General features: G+C 30.8%; 1 protein-coding gene across 11 annotated transcripts in view; it reads left to right on the forward strand.

The window, feature by feature from the left end:
* The first annotated feature begins 3,704 nt into the window (after nucleotides 1–3,704).
* Nucleotides 3,705–19,061, forward strand: part of LOC143222225 (mitochondrial glutamate carrier 1-like) — a 63,658-nt gene continuing 48,301 nt past the window's right edge. For 5 of the 11 annotated variants that reach the window (XR_013012107.1, XR_013012108.1, XM_076448402.1 and 2 more), the window contains exons 1-3: nucleotides 3,712–3,947; nucleotides 7,999–8,133; nucleotides 13,301–13,356. Coding sequence is in view for 9 of the 11 variants with exons in the window: in XM_076448402.1 (XP_076304517.1) it covers nucleotides 3,916–3,947; nucleotides 7,999–8,133; nucleotides 13,301–13,356 (223 nt within the window). In the remaining 2 variants the exon portion in view is untranslated. Of the gene's footprint in view, nucleotides 3,948–7,998; nucleotides 8,134–13,300; nucleotides 13,357–19,061 lie in introns of all 11 variants that reach the window. The other 6 variants (XM_076448398.1, XM_076448399.1, XM_076448400.1 and 3 more) reach the window with 4 other exon arrangements.

Here is a 19,061-nt window from a genome sequence, read left to right on the forward strand (position 1 = left end):
GTCATTAATTATTGTAAGTTTCTTACTTGTATGCTTACCTCTGTGACTATGAACCTCGTTTAACTTCTGTATTATTTAAAGGATTTCCGGCAAAGCAGAGATGTCTGGACCCACAAGAACGAAAGATTCGTGGATTTCGCATGTAGAAGTGCTTTCCATGGGTGTAACAGTTGGGCTACAAAGAAGAAGACTTGCATAGATGCTACACAGAAAGCAAATTTTTATTGAGCTCCAATGAAGACAGTAGAAACAGAGTGCGATATTGTACAATGAGTTACAATGCACTACCAGAGAATGTGTTAGCGGTTGTATGTGCGTATGCTTTAAATGGAAAGTGTAAGAGCAGGAAGGTCTAATGAATACTTGTCGGAATAAAAAAAAACTCATGATGGCCCATATGCTCCCAACTATAAACTAAACAGTGAAACAGAATTATTAAAGAAAAAAATATTGAACATAATTTTAAGTTATGTTTGATGAGTAACATTCCTCTCACTTTAGTCCACTTACAAATCGTGAAATAAAGTCACAACTTGGGGTACCATTAACAGTTAAAATACCATCAGTAAATATTAGATAAGTGAAATACAGTTCTAATAATGTCAGAATCAATGATAGTCTTCCCTCTAGTCTTGCACTGCTAAATTAGGGACGGCTAGCACAGATAGCCCCGAGTAGCTTTGTGCGAAATTAAAAAAACAAACAAACAAACAAGTGACAGTAATGGCACATTAACCTAAACAAACTGGCGTGCTCTTGGCTTAGGGCATACTTAGGATAACATTTATTCATTCATAATGCTAAACAAACATGTACCCGTTGTCTGCATTTGGTAAAAATATGAAGGACTGGAATAACGGTTCTCTCTCACATATTTTGCCATCTTTTTGTTAATTCCCCAAAATATTATACAATTACATGACAATACTGTAACTGAGCATATATCTGAATTTGGGTAGCACATCCAAACAAGTCCCTTAATGCTCTCAAGTATATCATATTCTGTTGTCTCCAGGTAAATGCGTTGATGGCTTCTCACTCCTTACAAGTAATGCTAGAAAATTATTAAATTTAATTTATAAAAGAAGTATCTTATGTAATTTAAACAACTTATTCTTGGATTGTAATGGTATCCATATGAACATTCTCAAAGTATTTTCTACAGAAATGATCTTTACATATACACATGTGAAGATCATATAAATTTAATCACTATACGTGGATGTTATGAATTCTACGTGTGATAGAAATTTTCATTTAGTTTTGTCTAATACTGTTTATAGTTTGATAATAACATATATTATTGTTGTTATATACTATTTTTTGGAGTCTTGCATTTATATTTAGTGTATGAAGTTAGTGATGGCCTACGATGACGGCGCCAGGGAGGAGCTCGAGCCCCCCCCCCAAAAAAAAAAAATGAGCCAAGCCCCCTCAGCCCCCAATATTGTTACCTACATATATTCATAAAATATGGAAAACACAATCGTCGTTGTTAATTAACATCAAAGAGACATAGATCTGTAGAACTCAACGTCTTCATTAAGATGAAAGATAGTTAGCCTGACCTTACTTTTCCTCAGAGTGTATTAATTTCACATGGGATAATTCGTTTCTGCTATGTAAACTATGTCTTTATGTTATATTTCTTTTGATTTGTAGCTTTACTCTTAATGGTATATTAAATGTTCAATCTAAGCTAATCTTGATTTTCTTTATTGTTATGTATTACCTTGGGTGGAATTTAGGTGAGCTTCCTCTTTTACATATACGCATATTTTCATAAACAGATTATTTCTAATTTGTAATAATGAATTATTAATCAGAGTATGAGTTTCCAATGAAAACTGCATTGAAAATAGCAGTTCAAAATAGCACACCTTTTTGACATGTACCTTGGTATTTACATTCTTGTAATTTACCATCTATACTTCAAATTGATGGCATTTTGGGAAGCCCCTCCACAATTTACCTCAGCCACCCCAACAAAAATATCCTGGCGCCGCCACTGATGGCCTAAGATATTCATTACTATTATTTGGTATTCTGTGAAATGTATCTCAGGACGGCTGGTATGGGTATCAAAATTTTTATTAAAATAAAGTAGAGAACAATGTTTGGACCTTTTTAGGTCATCTTCAGATTAACAAAGAAAGTTGCAAATTCTGTGATGAAGAACAAAATGGAAGAGATTATCAATGCTTTTGCTCTTCAGAGTAATCATGAAAACTTATTGCTTATTTGAATTTTATTTGGTTTTATGTTATATGCGCAAGAAAAGTAAAAACACTACCTGCAATGAAATATTTATGTTTACGTTTTTTGATTCTTAATAACAAATATATGATGTTATTTTTTTTTGGAGGGATCAGAGTACTGCCCCCTCCAAATTTGAGAAATCTGCCCTGCGGGCCTTGATGGTGAGTGCTCATAACTTTGTTTTTCAAGCTACATGGTTCTACTATCAGTGGTACGCTAACTATGTTCCCTCAACTCTCTGTTTTTTTGTACAATAAGTCTGAGTTTGATATATACTCATTTGCTGTACTCAGTTCTCTTTAGTTGCGAGAAAGAAATAGTTCTGCAAAAATTTATCTCAAGAGAAGGAAGACGTCGATCTATTCACAAATACAGTGGTAGTGCAATTTTATTTGCTGCAAGTACGCACACTTTTGTGTGTGTGTGTGTGTTACAGTAAAACTGCTTCGTACTTTCCAACATATATCCAATCTCATACTTTCTTACATCTTAGAATTATGTTGTTTATTCTAATATGGCTTGTTTGGAAATTTGCGCTAAGTTACACGAGAGCTATCTGCGCTAGCCGTCCCTAATTTAGCAGTGTAAGACTAAACAGAAGGCAGCTAGTTATCATCACCCACCACCAAAACTTTAGCTACTCTTTTACCAACGAACAGTAGGATTGTACGTCACATTATAACGTCTCCATGGCTGAAAGGATGAACAAGTTTGATGGGATGGGTATTCATTTTGCGAGTCAAGCGCCCTAACCACCCGGCCACGTCAGGGTCAGTTGTTTAGTCATATTCAAATTACCTCAAAAATTTAATTGTATGATGCTTGCGTGAAAATCAGTTTTTCTAACGATATTACATACAAAACGAAATGAAACAGGTGCCTTCAAGGTTTTTTAGAGACATGAATTTGAAAATAACCACACTGTTTCTAGAAGTTTATCTTATCCAGTAACGTATACAATGAGTAAATGCTTCAAATGTGTTGTTGTTTTGAATTAAGCACAAAGCTACACAAAGGGCTAGCTGTACTCTGCCCACCACGGGTATCGAAACCCGGTTTTTAGCATTGTAAATCCACAGACATATCGCTGAGCCACTAGGAGCGCTTCAAACGTCTTAATATTGAGCGTTTGAATGTAAAGAATTTCAAATTATTATCATAGAATAAACATTTTTATCCCATTGACTATTTTAAACATGTTTGTCGGCCTTAAGAATGAAATTTTTAGAGGTTAAACATGCCTGTCAGTGGCACAGCGAAATGTCTGCGGACTTCTATTACAAGAAGTTGGGTTTAGAAACCCGTGGTGATCAGAGTACAGATAGCCTTTTGTGTTTAACAACAAACAACAGGTCAAATAATATTTTGGCCTTTCAGAAATTATTACGTTATAGAGCTCAAGGTTAAAAATATTATAAAAATAAGTAAAACAAGTACGAAAACGTATTTGACGTCACAAACACTGTTCATGTGTGACGAGGAGGATGCGCATGTATGTAGGCCATAGTGGTATTAGAAAGGAGTGTGATAGTACTTTCGAATATATTTGATAAATTTTGGTTGTGTCTTACTCCCTAAAAGTTGTTTTTATAAATATAAGTATTGCATTAGGAAAGACTACCTCTACTGGCTGGTTTTGATAAAGGAAATTCTGTAATGGCACTTAAAACTAAAAGAGAAGAGTTTTCGTAAGTACAGGCAGTGTTACTACTATTAGAGTTACTCCATAATTTTAATATTTCGAATTGAGGTTTGTTACAAGGTGTTACTATAACTCCAGGATCGCATATACTGAACTATTACAAGTACTACTAGTAGCAGTAGTAATAATGCTGAAACAAGTCAGTCAAGTTAGAGTTGGATCAGGTTTACTGCTACTGAGTTTATTGGCTTTAAAAATATTGCTTATAGTTCAAAATCAAGGATATACGTACTTGTGTTAGAACGTACCCAAAAAACCTGTACCGGCTACATTAACAAATTGTTTAGGCTAACTGCATATGGTCAACGATGCAAAGATTTAAGTAACTAAAAAAGCTATGGATTTTTTTTTTCTTAGCGTGTGGGGGAGTGTCAACCATATTTATAAGAAGGTATCTCATTTTGAGGATAGGAATTGATAAAAATTAGCTGTATGTTGTTTTACTTGTGTGTGAACATTAAGGATACAAATGTCATTGAATGGAAAAATATCAATATATATAACGTGTATTTTATTTGTGTAGCTTCTATGGTGCAAATATGTAAAACTAAAAGGTTTTATTTCAGAGTTTGGTGCATTTCTGGTGTTATATGAAGTTAAGTATTTATTTTATATGTAAAGCCAGAATATTAAATATTTCAGAAACAAGAATATGTGATTGAAAAAATAATCAAATTATTATATTATTTAATTTGCAGTTCATTACTTTATATTGTGGGATAATTGGTGCATTAAAACAAACAAATTAATCAGGAGGGCCACAGGAGTGGGTAAGAGAATGTGAAAGTGCAGTTTCTGAAATCTGTTGAAGGTTTTTGAGGAAAAAGTGCACACATCATGCCATTTAACTTCAGCTAGTTTTAGCAAGTAAAGAAAACTTGTTCTATATTAACACACAGGCCACATACAAATCACCACTAAATAAAGGGAATCGTAATACATCTAAGAATGGCTGGTATGGGTATTTACACTTTTATTGATATGGAGGGAACAACATTTTGACCTTCCTGGATCATCTTCAGGTTAACAAAAAGAGTTTGCAAAGAGTTTTTGTTAACCTGAAGATGATCTAGGAAGGTCAAAATATTGTTTTCTGCTTATCAGTAAAAATGTTAATATCCATACCAGTTGTTGTGAGATACATTTTTATTTCAATTGTGTTTCTTGTCATCAAGAAAGGGAATAATACTTAACCTGAAGTTATGGAAAACATTTTTTTGTATCATATAATAATAATAATAATGATGGTGATTACAATTTTCACTGAAAGTAGCAAAGGAGTTTATTGTTTAGTTGTTCTGTGTTGTTTTTTGTTTGATTCCTAGTTAGTTCCCATTTAGGGTATCATGTTCAGTCTTGACATCTTATATTAAAAAAGATATTGAGATGTAAAGGATGTAAAAGAGAGCTACTGTGATGATTTTTGGTTAAATTCCTTATAAATTTCTTCTTTAGAAAATATGAGGTTATAGGAGACATCATTGAATTGTTCAGAATATTAAAGTGGATAGATAGAATTTATACATTAGGTTTTATGTTTTTAATGGTAAGAGTGATAGGACTAACAGACATACATTTAAAACTTTGCTCAGAAGACATTGCCAGCAAATAAGGCAGTTTTATTTTTTGAATAGAGTGGTCAGTCTTTGAAATAGATTGAGTTCAGGCATAGTAGAAGCAACAGAATTAGAAGTTTACTAACCCATTCTATATGGATCGTAGATCAAACACCATGTCATTGCATTTGTTGACTCACATTCAAAGTTTTATTGAACTACTATTTTATGAATTTGTCATGAACTTTAGTATCAAACTGTAGATTTTGATTCAAATTTTCACATTATATATTATTTAATTTCTTAATTTAAAAGTAAATATAAAAAGCATACTCAAACATCAATTTTTGTGTGTCACGCAGTATGTTGAATATAGCAGTGGTTCAAATTAGATGTTTGTGATGTCAAAATACAAAGTATGTATTTTTATATGAATGAGGAACCCAAGTTACTGATATTTAAAAGCTGGAATATAAAATAAGAACTTCTTTTCTTCTCTACATATATAATATGTTATAATTAAAATATGGCTGTATTTTACCAAATGCAAGTCTACAGCTAAGACAGGTCACTTCATAAAGACCAGTTTTGTCTTCTTGGATACAGTAACATGAGTGCACATGTGCCACATCATTGTAACTTTTGTAAGTTAGCCAACAGTAGTTGAAAGGTCACATTTAAAAAAAAAAAAAAGCAAATATGTATAAATGTATAATGCAATGAAATTTAAACTATTTAGACTAAAAATTTGTGATTTTGAGTTATAATTTGTAGTCATTCCAGAAAGAAAACAAAGCATAATTTATATTTTCTAATTTTTTTATGGTGGTTATGAGATTGGTCAAATCTGTTTAACATTTAAAGATATTCCAATTTGATAGTGAAGATAACAAGTACAAAGTTTTTCTATAAAAATATTTGATAATTATCAATATGTTATAAAGATTTCACAAGTGAAATTTGAAAATTTTCTTATGCATAAAAGTATTTGTAATCTTAAAATGGAGATTACTCTGCATGTTGGATTGTCAACATTCTGAGAGAAAAAACTTCATGAGAAAATCTTTAATTAAAAATAATAAATACTTAATTTAAAAAGCTTATGTTTTGTGTACAAAAGCCTTGTAGTGTTTATTAGTAGCCTGCATAATTTTGTAAATGTGTATATATTATTAAAAATCAAAATTTAATTACTTTCATGGATACTTTTGTGGTTACAAGTTGGGTGGATTCCACCCAACTATAAATGACAGAGTTAATTCTCAGTGTTCAGTACTTAAGAACTTGTGACTGGATATAGAAAGATGGGTGTTATGAAGTGTATGGGAAGATGACAAGGGGTCCTCAAATGTTTCTAAGATGTTATGACTTTGATTTAAACCACAGAAATAACATTCCCAAATGTGTTCAAGTAAGAAGCTGTGGAAAATAGGTACATGTGGAAATGTAATGTAATAACTAGTCAGAATGATAGGTAGAACATATGAGTGTTACTGGCTCTGCATCTGTGTCTTACTGAGATAATGCAAGTATTTTTCAGTTACATGCAGTAATGTGGAGGCTAATGATAGGCCATGGAAAATGTGCAAGTTAGCACAAAAAGTGTGAAATTTGTACTGAAGTAGACAGAAGCTTTTAATTTTTATTCTGCTGAATATGTAACCTAAGTATGTGGTTATTAAAAAAGACAACTTGAGATTTACATAGATATTAGTAGTAATATTATAGAACAATGACTTGGAAATTAAAATTTTCAACATGTATAACGAAGGTCTAAAATGAATAATGATAATGTTGAAGCCTGAGGCAGACAGAGGTTCTGGAATTAGGCCAAACATAATAAGAAAACGTATTTACAGATATGTGCAGTTTTGATACATATTATTTAAATTATAAGTAACTTTGTTTTTATAGGTATAACAGAAATATAGTGTAAAAATTTTACAGTAAATTGTTTATTTATATCGATTTTCTGTTATTTGAAGTTATTTTTGTGGGTGATTGCCAACACCATGTTAATTTCTTTTGAAAATAGCTAACATTTCTTTATAATTTAGTTACTGTTGATTAGCATGCCTTGTATTCTTAGCTGAGGTCTAAAAACTGTTTTATTAGTAATTACCTAATTTCATATATTTGGATTGTTTTATAATTTTTGACACACCCACCAGCCTAGGTATGATATTTATAAGATAAATCTGAGGAAAATTTTCCTTGTTATTCCAAAGCAATGCTGTAAAATAGGTTAATAATTACATGTAAGAAAAACAAAAAAAAAACTGTTGAGAGGTTGTGTATATAAAATTATTCTTACGTTAATATCATACTGCACGTATTTCATGGTGAATATCACTGTTTTAAGAAATGCCAAATACCTTGTATCATGAGACAGTTCTAATGGTTGTAAAATAATGTTACTAATGCATTTTGTTTTTGCTTATTTTGATGTGTATATTGTAACTAAAACTGGATGTTTTGCAGCTTGATACCAAAGATTGTCAATGGTGGTATTGCAGGAATTATTGGTGTTACTTGTGTCTTTCCAATAGACCTCGTTAAGACTCGTCTTCAGAATCAACAAGTTGGACCAAATGGTCAACAGTTATATACATCAATGTAAGTGAAAGAAATGTATTTCTTTTCATATGTTTACAGTGATCTATCTAGAGTTGTGTTATTCTCACATTTTAGATGTGGGACTATTTATCTCAAGAAAAATGAATGTTATAAATAACATGTTTTTTACTTAAACATTTTGTTTTTCAGAATAAATATATAAATACAAGGAGTAAAAATGTGCATGATATTTTAATTTTTCATAAATTTGAAGATACTGTTATTGTAATAATGGGTACAGTTGTCACTGAATTCTTTAAAAGTTTGTATTGCAGTAACATACAAATTATATAGTCATTGTATGTGATTATGTTCAAACATTTTATGTAAATAATTTTTGGATATTTTACTGTATCTGCAGACTAGTTTCTGCTCATTTGTTGATCTGGTGGTATACATATAGAAGAAACCCTCCATGGGTTATTTTATTTGATGTAGAAATTTCTTTAAAGGTACTTCAGATGTAATTAGAACAGAGTGCTTTATGGAATTTAATAGATTGTCAGGCTCACTAATTGTTCTCATATTGGGCTTGTATAATTACTGTAATCAATAGTAATACAGTACTTCCTCATTATAATGTTACCATTGGGTGTCATGTGCACCTGAGTGACATGGGTGGGGTAGCATTATAATCAATGTTACGTAAAATAACACTATGTAACAAAATTTTTACTTTTTCTTGTTCCTGGGGAGAAAGTGTTATTTCCCAATTGCTTATTATGCTTAAAGTAAATGGAAGAGACCTATTTTTCTATTAAAACTTTGCTTTTGAAATTTTCAAATTTACCCATTTTGCAGAACATTCCAGGTAAATTTAGTGCTGAGTAGCTGATAGAGAATTTTCTCAAAAGAATTTTTAAAAACTTTCTAGAATGTTGTAGAACCTACGAGAATTTTCAAGAACCTTTTAGAATATTCTAGAACTTTCCATAGAAATATATATATACAGGGGCTCACCACTTGCCACTTCAGTTTAGTTCTAGCTGCCTGAGTGAACACATAGACCTATCCAAAGAGGCTTTACCATGTTTCCCTATTATCTTTGCCTTTGGGAGAGCAGGGACACTGCAGCACACTACAACAGGAAGCACTGGTCACTGTGGGCAAAGTTCTCTATAAGGAGGCACAATGTCAAGTGTGAGCCACTAATGGATCTCCAGAAGGTGTTGTTCCCACCATTGCACATAAAATTGGGTCTTACGAAACAATTTGTCACAGCTTTTCGAGACTTCTGCCCTAAGCTGTCTGAGGCAGAGGTCAAAGCTGGCGTATTCCATGGACCACAAATAAAGAAGATTCTAGAGTGCACAGAATTCTCCAGGAATCTCAGTAGGATGGATAAAAGAGCTTGGGGCAGCTTTGTTGCAGTGGTTTGGGGCTTCTTGGGCAATCACAAGGCTGAAAATTGTATGGAACTGGTTGAGGCTCTGGCAAAGAACTATGACAAAATGGGCTGCAGAATGTCCTTGAAAGTCCATATCTTTGATAAATTCGAGGAGAACATGGGAGCATACTCAGAGGAGTAAGGCGAACGCTTCCACCAAGGTATACTGGACTTTGAATGCCGCTACCAAGGAGAGTATAATGAAAACATGATGAGAGACTATATTTAGGGGCTGATACGTGAACGTGACTTACATTACAGTCGCAAATCTTGGAAACTATTCACTTCTAATCATTTTCATATAACTTTAGCATAAATACATGTAAATCTTGTTTCATATGTTGTTTTATTCAGATTTTATGTAAATGAAAATGTGCAAATTTGCCAGTTTTTACACAGAAAATAGGTGAATTTCTAAATTTCATTATCCAGGTCACAAAAGCAAAGTTTGAAGGGAATGGCCATTTTCTGTACTTTTACAACATAAGCAGTTAAGAAATAACATATACTATCCATGAACAAAATTTCTGTACATAGTGTAATTGAACTTTGGTGAGCCTCAAGTTTATTGTGTTACATGTTATAATTTATCTTAGATGAACTTCAAATTATTAACTCATATTACAAAACTGAAATAGCCTAAAATTGAATTAAATTGTAATTTGGATTTAGAAGTTAATTAAATGTTTATATGTATCAGATTTATGATATTTGCCAACAAGATTGATACATGCTATTTTCTATCTTAACATAAATATATTTTAATATACAAATAAACAAAAAAAACGTTTTATAGTAATGGTTATTACTAATTATTACAAATGATGGGTTATATGCAAGAGTTTCAGATTAGAATTGACCCTCCTGATTACATTTCCACTTTGTGTTGTCATCTGGATGTACATTCCTTGGATTTATTGTTTAAAGTTGTGTTGAGATTTGGACACATGTTGGTTTAAGTTCTTGAAATGAAGACTGCTCTTTGCTTCTGGTTCCTACGCATGAATTGATGGTTAAAGACAATCCTCCTGCCAGGTCAGTTGAGTTCCTTCTGTTGGCACTGGTATAGATTAAAGTTAATATCCTGATTATCGTTCAATGCAACCTGGGCACTCTAGATACATTCCTCTTCCTTTTGGATTTGGGATGGAGAGCTTGCTCTGCCCTTTGATTGTGACTCAACACCAGTTGGTTTCACTTAGGCAAAGAGTATACTTGGTTCAGCTATGGTGCAGTTTCCCAGTGGTGTATTTCCTCTTTATAAAGGTAGCAAACTTCATTGGTGCTTTTCAGATGTATCTGAAGGGTGCTCATCTCGGTAATTTTATACTGCACAGTGCAGGATTCTAATTGTAACTGTGAGAGGAAGTAAGTAGTCATATTGGAAGTTAATATTTTCCTACACTGAAAATGTATTTTGGATAGCTACTTCTGACACTTTCTACTTCTCATCTTTACTTCCGATGATGTTTCTTGTGCCTAATCTCAAAGTGATGATTGAGTTAAACTGCACAGAGGGAGTTAACTGCAACAGGTGGGTGTGTTGAACTCCTATTGGTGGAGAGTTGTCACTTGTTAACTTTCATGCTTAATGTAGCTGAACCACATGGAAAACACATAGAATTAGGTGAGAGCTAAAGGCTTGTAGCAAGTAAATATGTACACACTAAAAGGCATTCAAAGCAATAATAGCTGTAACTGTTAGAAGTGGTAGGTATGTGTCAGAAATTTATATTCAGTGTAGGAAAATATTAACTCTCATTGGATAATTAAAATCTTGCCAAAAAGTGAGCTGGTAAATTTTCTCGAACTGTGCTGCAATTAACTTGCCATATCTATTTCCTTGTGACACAGCAATATCTTGGTTTTGTCAATAAATAGTGCTTGGAACTTCTTGCCCTCTTCACAAAGTTAAACCATTTTGTCTTTAATGATGTCATTATGACCATATAGGTTGAAATCTTACCGAATTGGATGATAGCTAATAATTTTCTATGCTACTTTGAATTCACATAATTGGAAAATTGCTGAAGTGGCTTTAAACATGTTCTTTACAAATACTGTATTGATGACACTTTTTTTCTATTTTAGGTGGAGTCACATTTCCAGATTACTTTCTAATGTTGTTCTCAACATCATAATATCCATTTCTCATCTGAACTTTATATTCACATCTGTGTATTTTTCACTCAGGATTTCCTCCTTTTTTCCCTTATTTCTGAGTATAGTGTAATGACTTTAATCTCTGAAGACACATGGCAATGAACTAAGCAGCTTATGATATTAAATATTTGGAAGCCAAGGCATCACAGCATTATATATGAGAAAACATAATCGATGGCTTAAAATGAGGCAGTACTGTAAAGAAAAACACATCTCAATTAGCTTATTTTTATTGTGACATTAATCAGTTAGTTTTTATTAGTCAATTATTATACATTACATTAATCAGTGTAGTTAGTACTTTTAGGTAATCAAGTTAATTTCTCAGTTCTTGTTGTTTTAAAGAGTCATCAGTTGCATATTCTCATATAAATTATTCTTTATATGGCTTAAGCCCTATAGTAGGAAAGTGTTGTCTGGCCATCAACAGATATTTTATGCAGCTTGAATATTTTATATCTTCTAACCTTATTTGAGTACATTCTCATACAGTTTAAATGTTACTGTTTTTTTGACATTTCTCTCTACAGAAAAATAATTGAACTCAGAAAATGCCACAGAAAATAAAATGTTTTAGATAATCTATGAACAATTATTGTTTAACTTAACTTTTTAGCAAAAATTATTGAAGCCCAAATATTGTTGTAGCTATTGTTTTTAAGCTACTTTGCAAGAGTGCTAGATTACTTGAGTGTAATTGCCTAGCTCTATATATGAGCAGTATGTACATTGTGCTTGTATTTTTACTTGTATCTGTTATGCATGTAGTTCTTTCAGTTTTATTTTTAGTCAAAACATTGTGTAATCATAGAAAATGAAAACAAATTAGATAATGTTAACAATTTTAAAATTGAATTAAAATTGGTTGTGTTTAAAGTGGAGTAGAAATTGGATATAATATTTCATATAAACTGATATCAGTAATGACATTTTAATGTGAGTAATTTTATTGTTTTTAATGGTTATTTCATGAATTAAAGTTTTTATTTGTGATATTTTATAATAATGATCATTTTCTAAATTATATATCTGTGAGGAAGTTAAATGATCAGTGTGATTATTATTAAACGATAATACTAAGTGTACTCAGGATTATGAGATAGTAGGACAAATTTGAAATGAAAAAAGAAATGATGGCATTGCTTGTGACTGTGAAGTATAACGATACCCCTAAAGCATTCTTGCCACAAAAAATATCGTAAATAAGATTTTGTTTTATGTTTTGTATTATTTATATGCAGCTTAAATGCCCATCCTTGTAAATGATTCTTTTACTGACCAGCTTAAACTTGTATAATGCTCTTATATAAATAATTGGATAGCCAGCATCTAAGACATTTTACTGTTCTGATTTTGATTGGTAGAAATATGTGATCACAAATTAATGGTTAACATTATTTTTCTATTTATTAAAAAAAATTATATATTCATCATTCATACTCCTTTGAGTATGATTTAATTAAATTTTCAACACTGATTTACACTTGTTATCAAGTTGAACAGTTTAATAACTAACAATGTAATAACTTTATCTTCCAAGTATGTGCCTGTATAAATAAAGCAGTTTGTTTGAGCAAGGTTTTATTAGTGAAATTAGTATTTATTTTTTAATTGCAGGATTGATTGTTTTCGGAAAACATTCAAGTCAGAAGGGTTTTTTGGCATGTACAGAGGTATGCTTTCTAATATTATTGTTTTTGTTGTACAAGTTAAATAACTTCTGTTAGAAATTTAGTATTTTTTGTAATGTGATGAAAACAAAGTAGAAAGCTGTTTGATAATGAAACAATATGGAAGATATTTTACTTTTTGCTTTATTTAAAAAAATGTGAATATGTAAACTGATCAATTTAATTCTTATGCTAATTTACATGTATTTTCTTTTGATCTTATATTTATCATTATTGTGAATTATTGAAGACTGTTCTGCAATTAGTTATTGATAAATGATTTTATTCAGTGTTTTCTGACATACAGCTATAGTTAACATTATTTTTTGTATACATAACTACAACTGGGTTCATTTTCTGAATAATTCAATGCTTGCTTTTGAAACTGATTGTTAACATGTTAATTTCTTTAGTTTTGTGATAATTTTCATATAGTACATTATTTTATAAAGATGTTAATAAATATATCACTTCCAAATATTTATAAATACTTTGTAAAATAATTTCATAATACAAATTCTTGCTGTAAAATGTTTCTTTAGATATTTTGACTCTACATATAAAATAAATTCTGTTAGTCTTTTGTGTTTGTAACAATGCAGGGTTCAGTTTCTTAAGTTATTACAGTTCATAAAATATTAACTGTTTTAAAGAGCTCATAAGGCTTAAAGGAAATTTTAAAATTTCCATTGGAAATAAGAATGATGAATTACTTTACAAATAAATAGTTTTGTTTCATAGTATATTATTTATTTCTTAATGTTTTGTTGTTTGTAGTACAGTTTATAGGAAGTAACTATTTAAAGATTTCTTAGTCTAAAAATAGAGGTTGCTTTAATTAATATTGAAATTTATTGTGCATTTAAGTTTCTTTTGTAAAATAACTTTTTTTTTTAAATATGTATCTTTTAATTATTACTTTCATATAGATTATTTATAGAATAAAAACTGTATTCTTAACCAATATTATTTGGTGGACCAAGTTGGGTTCCTAGCTAGCGGGTTAACAGATGTCCTTTTTCCAGGTAACAGCACAAGCAAACGTTTCGCTCTGACCCACGAACCCCCCAACTGTCTGCTGTACAGAGTAAGGACAGCACAATCTGTCCTGTTTTGACACTAAGAGTGTATGTGGCACTTTGCTTGGGCATTTGTTTAATTTGATTATTAACAACTACCTATAGTGGTAGGAGGAAACCAGTTGCAAACTTCATATGAGATATTTGCTATGAAATTTATGGAACATTTATTTATAAATGAAACAGCTAATAAAATGTTTTCTAGTTTCTCATCACTGAAAATTTCATTTTTATTTTGTAAAATGTACATGTACTGTAAAAGGACATTGTACAGTTAGTGAAAAACAATTTTAATTTTTAATTTCTAAGAAATAATTATTACTTTTTTGTAAGTAGTGTAAAGTAACAAATGCAGTAATTGAGAATTTTTTATAACAGATTTCTTTTCAATAAGGTAGTAATCATATTTGCATGTGGCATGCTTGTGTGTTTTTAGACTGTGGTAAATAACTTGAGTTTCTATAAATTGCTTCGCTTCAATGTTGTGGAGTAATCAGAAAAAAATAATTAAAAAATCAAATATTGTTACAAGATTAGTTAAACACATATATGACATGGAATTTTAGCTGTAGACAAACAATGAAGGTTTGGGGAGCTGAAAATGTTCTGTACTATTACAAGGCATATTAAAATTCATATTTTCAGGCTTTATGTAATGATTTAAATACTCCCATATTTACAGCATTTGCTATACACAAGGAATGTTAGTTAATTAATTAGTGGTACATATATGACTTGTTCATGTGTTGTTTTTAAATGGAGTTCTTATTTATTTTATATTGCAGTTGTGGGGTCATAAGCTTATACTGTAGTTGAGCTGTTTCACATAAGTAGATCTGAAATATATTTTGATTAAATTGGATTGAGTTTTATAAGTTATATCACTTTATTGTTAGCTTTTATGTATTTACATTAATTTTGTATTTGCATAGACATTCATTATATTTTAAAATTATATGACACCCTGACATATGAGGCTGATTGTTTGCAGCTAGTAAAAGAACTAACATAAATATGTGAATATGTTGTAGGGAAAAAACTAATTTAGAAGTAGATAGCAAAATGGATTTTGTAAACAGTGTAAAAACCACATAATCACCATTTAAATGCTTATATAAATTTATAATTAATTGTTAACTAGAAGTAAGTGATTCTGATAAACCATATTAATTTTAAAAAAATGTAAGGTTTAAGAATACCTTTTTTACGTATTTTACATTGTAATTTTGACCAGTAGGTTATTATTACTTAAGTTTTAATGTACATAAATGATTTAAGCACTTTCAAGTCCTGATTTTATTTATATAGGATCTTTCAATAACCAAGTCAATTTCATGATTTCTGTGGCGTATAGAAGCTTTTATAAACATAAATCAGCTTGCTGTTTAATCAAATTTTCAAATAAAATAATTGTTATTGAAGTGAACCATACTATTCTCTTTTGTTAAAACTATAATATGGAAATCTTACCATTGCTAACCTCTTTTGGAATGCTTAGGGATCAATACACCACAGGTTGAGAACCATGAATGTAAAGTTTTAACACTCCTATGAAAAGTGGGGCCTAATAGGTCCCAGAGCAACTTGAAAGGTTATTAATATTAGGCTAATAAATTTGTATTTAAATGAAATTTCCATTTCATTTGATTTCATTTCATTAAATGAAATAGCAATTTCATTTAAATACAAAGTTTCCATTTCATTTGATTTCATTTCATTAAATGAAATGGCAATTTCATTTAAATACAAAGTTATTAGCCTAATATTAATGACCTTTCAAAGTTGCTCTGGGGCCTATTAGGCCCCACTTTTCGTAGGAGTGTTAAAGAGCAGGCCTGTAAAAAAGTTCAGATCAAATCCATACTTTTTATGTTTACTCAGTGTGATAGTGTCATTTTTCTATCTCGCTGCAACCCTGTTGTGATGGGTAGGTCAAAGTACATGTTGCATCTTATTACAGTTATGTTAAAAATTTAATGAAACCACTTTGTTACTAATATATGTGTGAATAAACTTGGCATCAAAACATAGTTAATAAATCAAATTTGATATTATATAAATTTTAATTTCTTCATTTTATATGGAAATATTGAAATAATCCTTAGTCACCTACTATGAAAATTGTAACATTTGTTCTTCAGGCCTTCTCTTTCCATAATTTAGTTAACACTCCTCTCTATAGTATAGAATTTAACATAACTTATTTATTGTAACATAGATACTACTAAGAGAAAGTGTAATTTTTATATCCTTCAATTTTATTTGCTTATGGAGTCATAAACTGGAAAATCAAATCCACATTCCACAACTTCCTATCACTTCTCCTCCTTTACAAAGTACCAAAAATTCTTTATTTTATACTATATGATTTACAACCAGTAGAAATGCAAAACTTAATCTCTCAAGTGGCATAGAGAATGATATTGTTTCCAGTTATGACCAATCTGAATTCCTTCTTCTTTTGAAAGTTTATCATGTGGTGTTCAGATTTAGCAGAAAGGAAATTAATTTAAGTCTATCTTGTCTTAGTTAGAAAGCTAATTAACTTGTGATAGTTTTTGCTCTTTATGTGTTATAATTGCATTCTTAGATGCATTATTTAATTAAAAATTTAATATCCTAGTACTACTATTAAATTTCATTGACAACCAACAGCAGAAATTATTATAAATATAAAAATGAGAAACTTGTTAGGGTAGATTAGGTAAGATAATGATAAATAATATTTTTCACTAGATATGCTCACAAATGGCTTTGGTGTTATGCCATTCACTATCATTATATGAGTTACACATTCACCAAGTGGTTTATAACTTGTTGGGATTATTAGTTAAGACATGATTCAATGGATAATAAAATAACAAACATAAGTAGAAAGATATGGAAAGTAATACAGTGTTTAAGTAATTTATGATAAACAGTTGTAGTTTTCTATTAGTGTTTAGCTGTTTTAAATTGTAAAAAAGGCTTATGTTGGCTACAAGGTTGGTCAAATCATGCCTATATAGATTTAAGAGAAACAAAATACATAAAATATAAGGTTTTACTGAAAATAAAATGTTTAATATTTATTTAGGAAGTTTTAGTGCTTACATGAAATTAAAAAAACAACAACAAAATAAATCTAATTTTAACCTGAAAATCATCTTGCACTAGGAGCAGTGTACTCTGACTCCATACATTCATAAATAAATCTTTGTGAAAAATACCTAGTTAAAACAACCTTTTTTTTTTTCTTTTTGTACAAATGTTTTGTAATATTTACTGGGAGCTTGAAATATTTATGAAGTTACATATACAATATTAAAAGTCATAGTATTAAAAACTGATAGTTACTTTGTGGTTACAAGGTCCATGGAATGTACCAACACCACATAGAAAAGAGTTAATGAAATATCCAAAATCCATTTTAATTAAGGATGCCATAGATAAATATTTTTACTTTCATAAATGTTTAATAGGTTCAGTAACAAACTTGTAGGTCAGTTTGTAGCTGTGCAGTATATCATTGTCTTTTTTTGTTTTGTCTGTAATTAGTCAAGCATGTACTTTGTATGCACATGGCTAAACTTGTTGGATGCTTTTTGAAAAAGGGAGGGTTTGAAATTAACGTTTTGGGACAATGGCATATGTTTTTCATGTACTTTAATTTTCTTGCAAAAATGTTAGCCATGATGGTAAATGATATGTTTTGTGCTTTTGGAAAATACAAGTAATTCCAAAACATACACACCATCTTGTGACAATATAGCTATTCTTTGATATTGGCTTTCCCCTATCTTAAGTATTGGTATTGCATACTCTAGTTTTTTATACCCCACTTAAATGCCCTTGGCAATATCTACTTTGCAAATTTTTCCACCCTTGTCAGTGTACTCTCTATCTTGGTACTGTATATGAGCATCTCACTTAAATAATGTAATCACTTTTTCTTCAGAAAGTTTAGTAACATTTCTCTTTGAAGTGATACAAGTTGTCCCAACTTATGGTTGTCAGAAAGGTGGCTAATTTGACCTGTCCTACTGCTCCTTTGTTATCTAACTTCTCTCTGTGGTTGGGCAGTTCATCTTCATTTGAGACTGTCCATGTTTTTATCCACTGAGAGATGGAGACATTCATTTGGCCTTGGGCATTTTCTCCTGCAGCTTCTAAAGTTACTTTTTCTATTGATCCAGTAGAGAGTTTGGATGATATTTTCGGGCATCTTTCTTTACTATGTCAGCTTCTCATGGGTCTGATTTGGATTCACTGACTCCTTTTTGTCAATTGGTCATTTGGATTTGTGAGATTTGGAGGCTTCTCTTTGTTCACTTTGAATTTATTCCTTCATTGTTGGGGAAAAAGAGGACTATTTAGTTTTTCCTCCCTAAAATTCATGGTTCAGGCTGAAAAACTTACTGTTTTATTACATGACAGGAAAGATGAACATTGCACCCTCATTTGTTTGTTTGTCTTGGTTTTCTGCCTCTTGATAAAATAATTTTGTTTTTGGCTGCTGGCATGCTGATGTCATAAGTTGAAATTGTTGGCATGTTTGTAGGACTTCCTCTCTGCTATATCTTGACAGGTCCTTTTTTTTTAAGCCTCTGACAACTTGGGAATTCTTTTGCCATTCATTTCTCACCTCTA

This window comes from Tachypleus tridentatus, chromosome 8 (genome assembly GCF_004210375.1).
Source record: "Tachypleus tridentatus isolate NWPU-2018 chromosome 8, ASM421037v1, whole genome shotgun sequence".
NCBI classification, from domain to species: domain Eukaryota; kingdom Metazoa; phylum Arthropoda; class Merostomata; order Xiphosura; family Limulidae; genus Tachypleus; species Tachypleus tridentatus.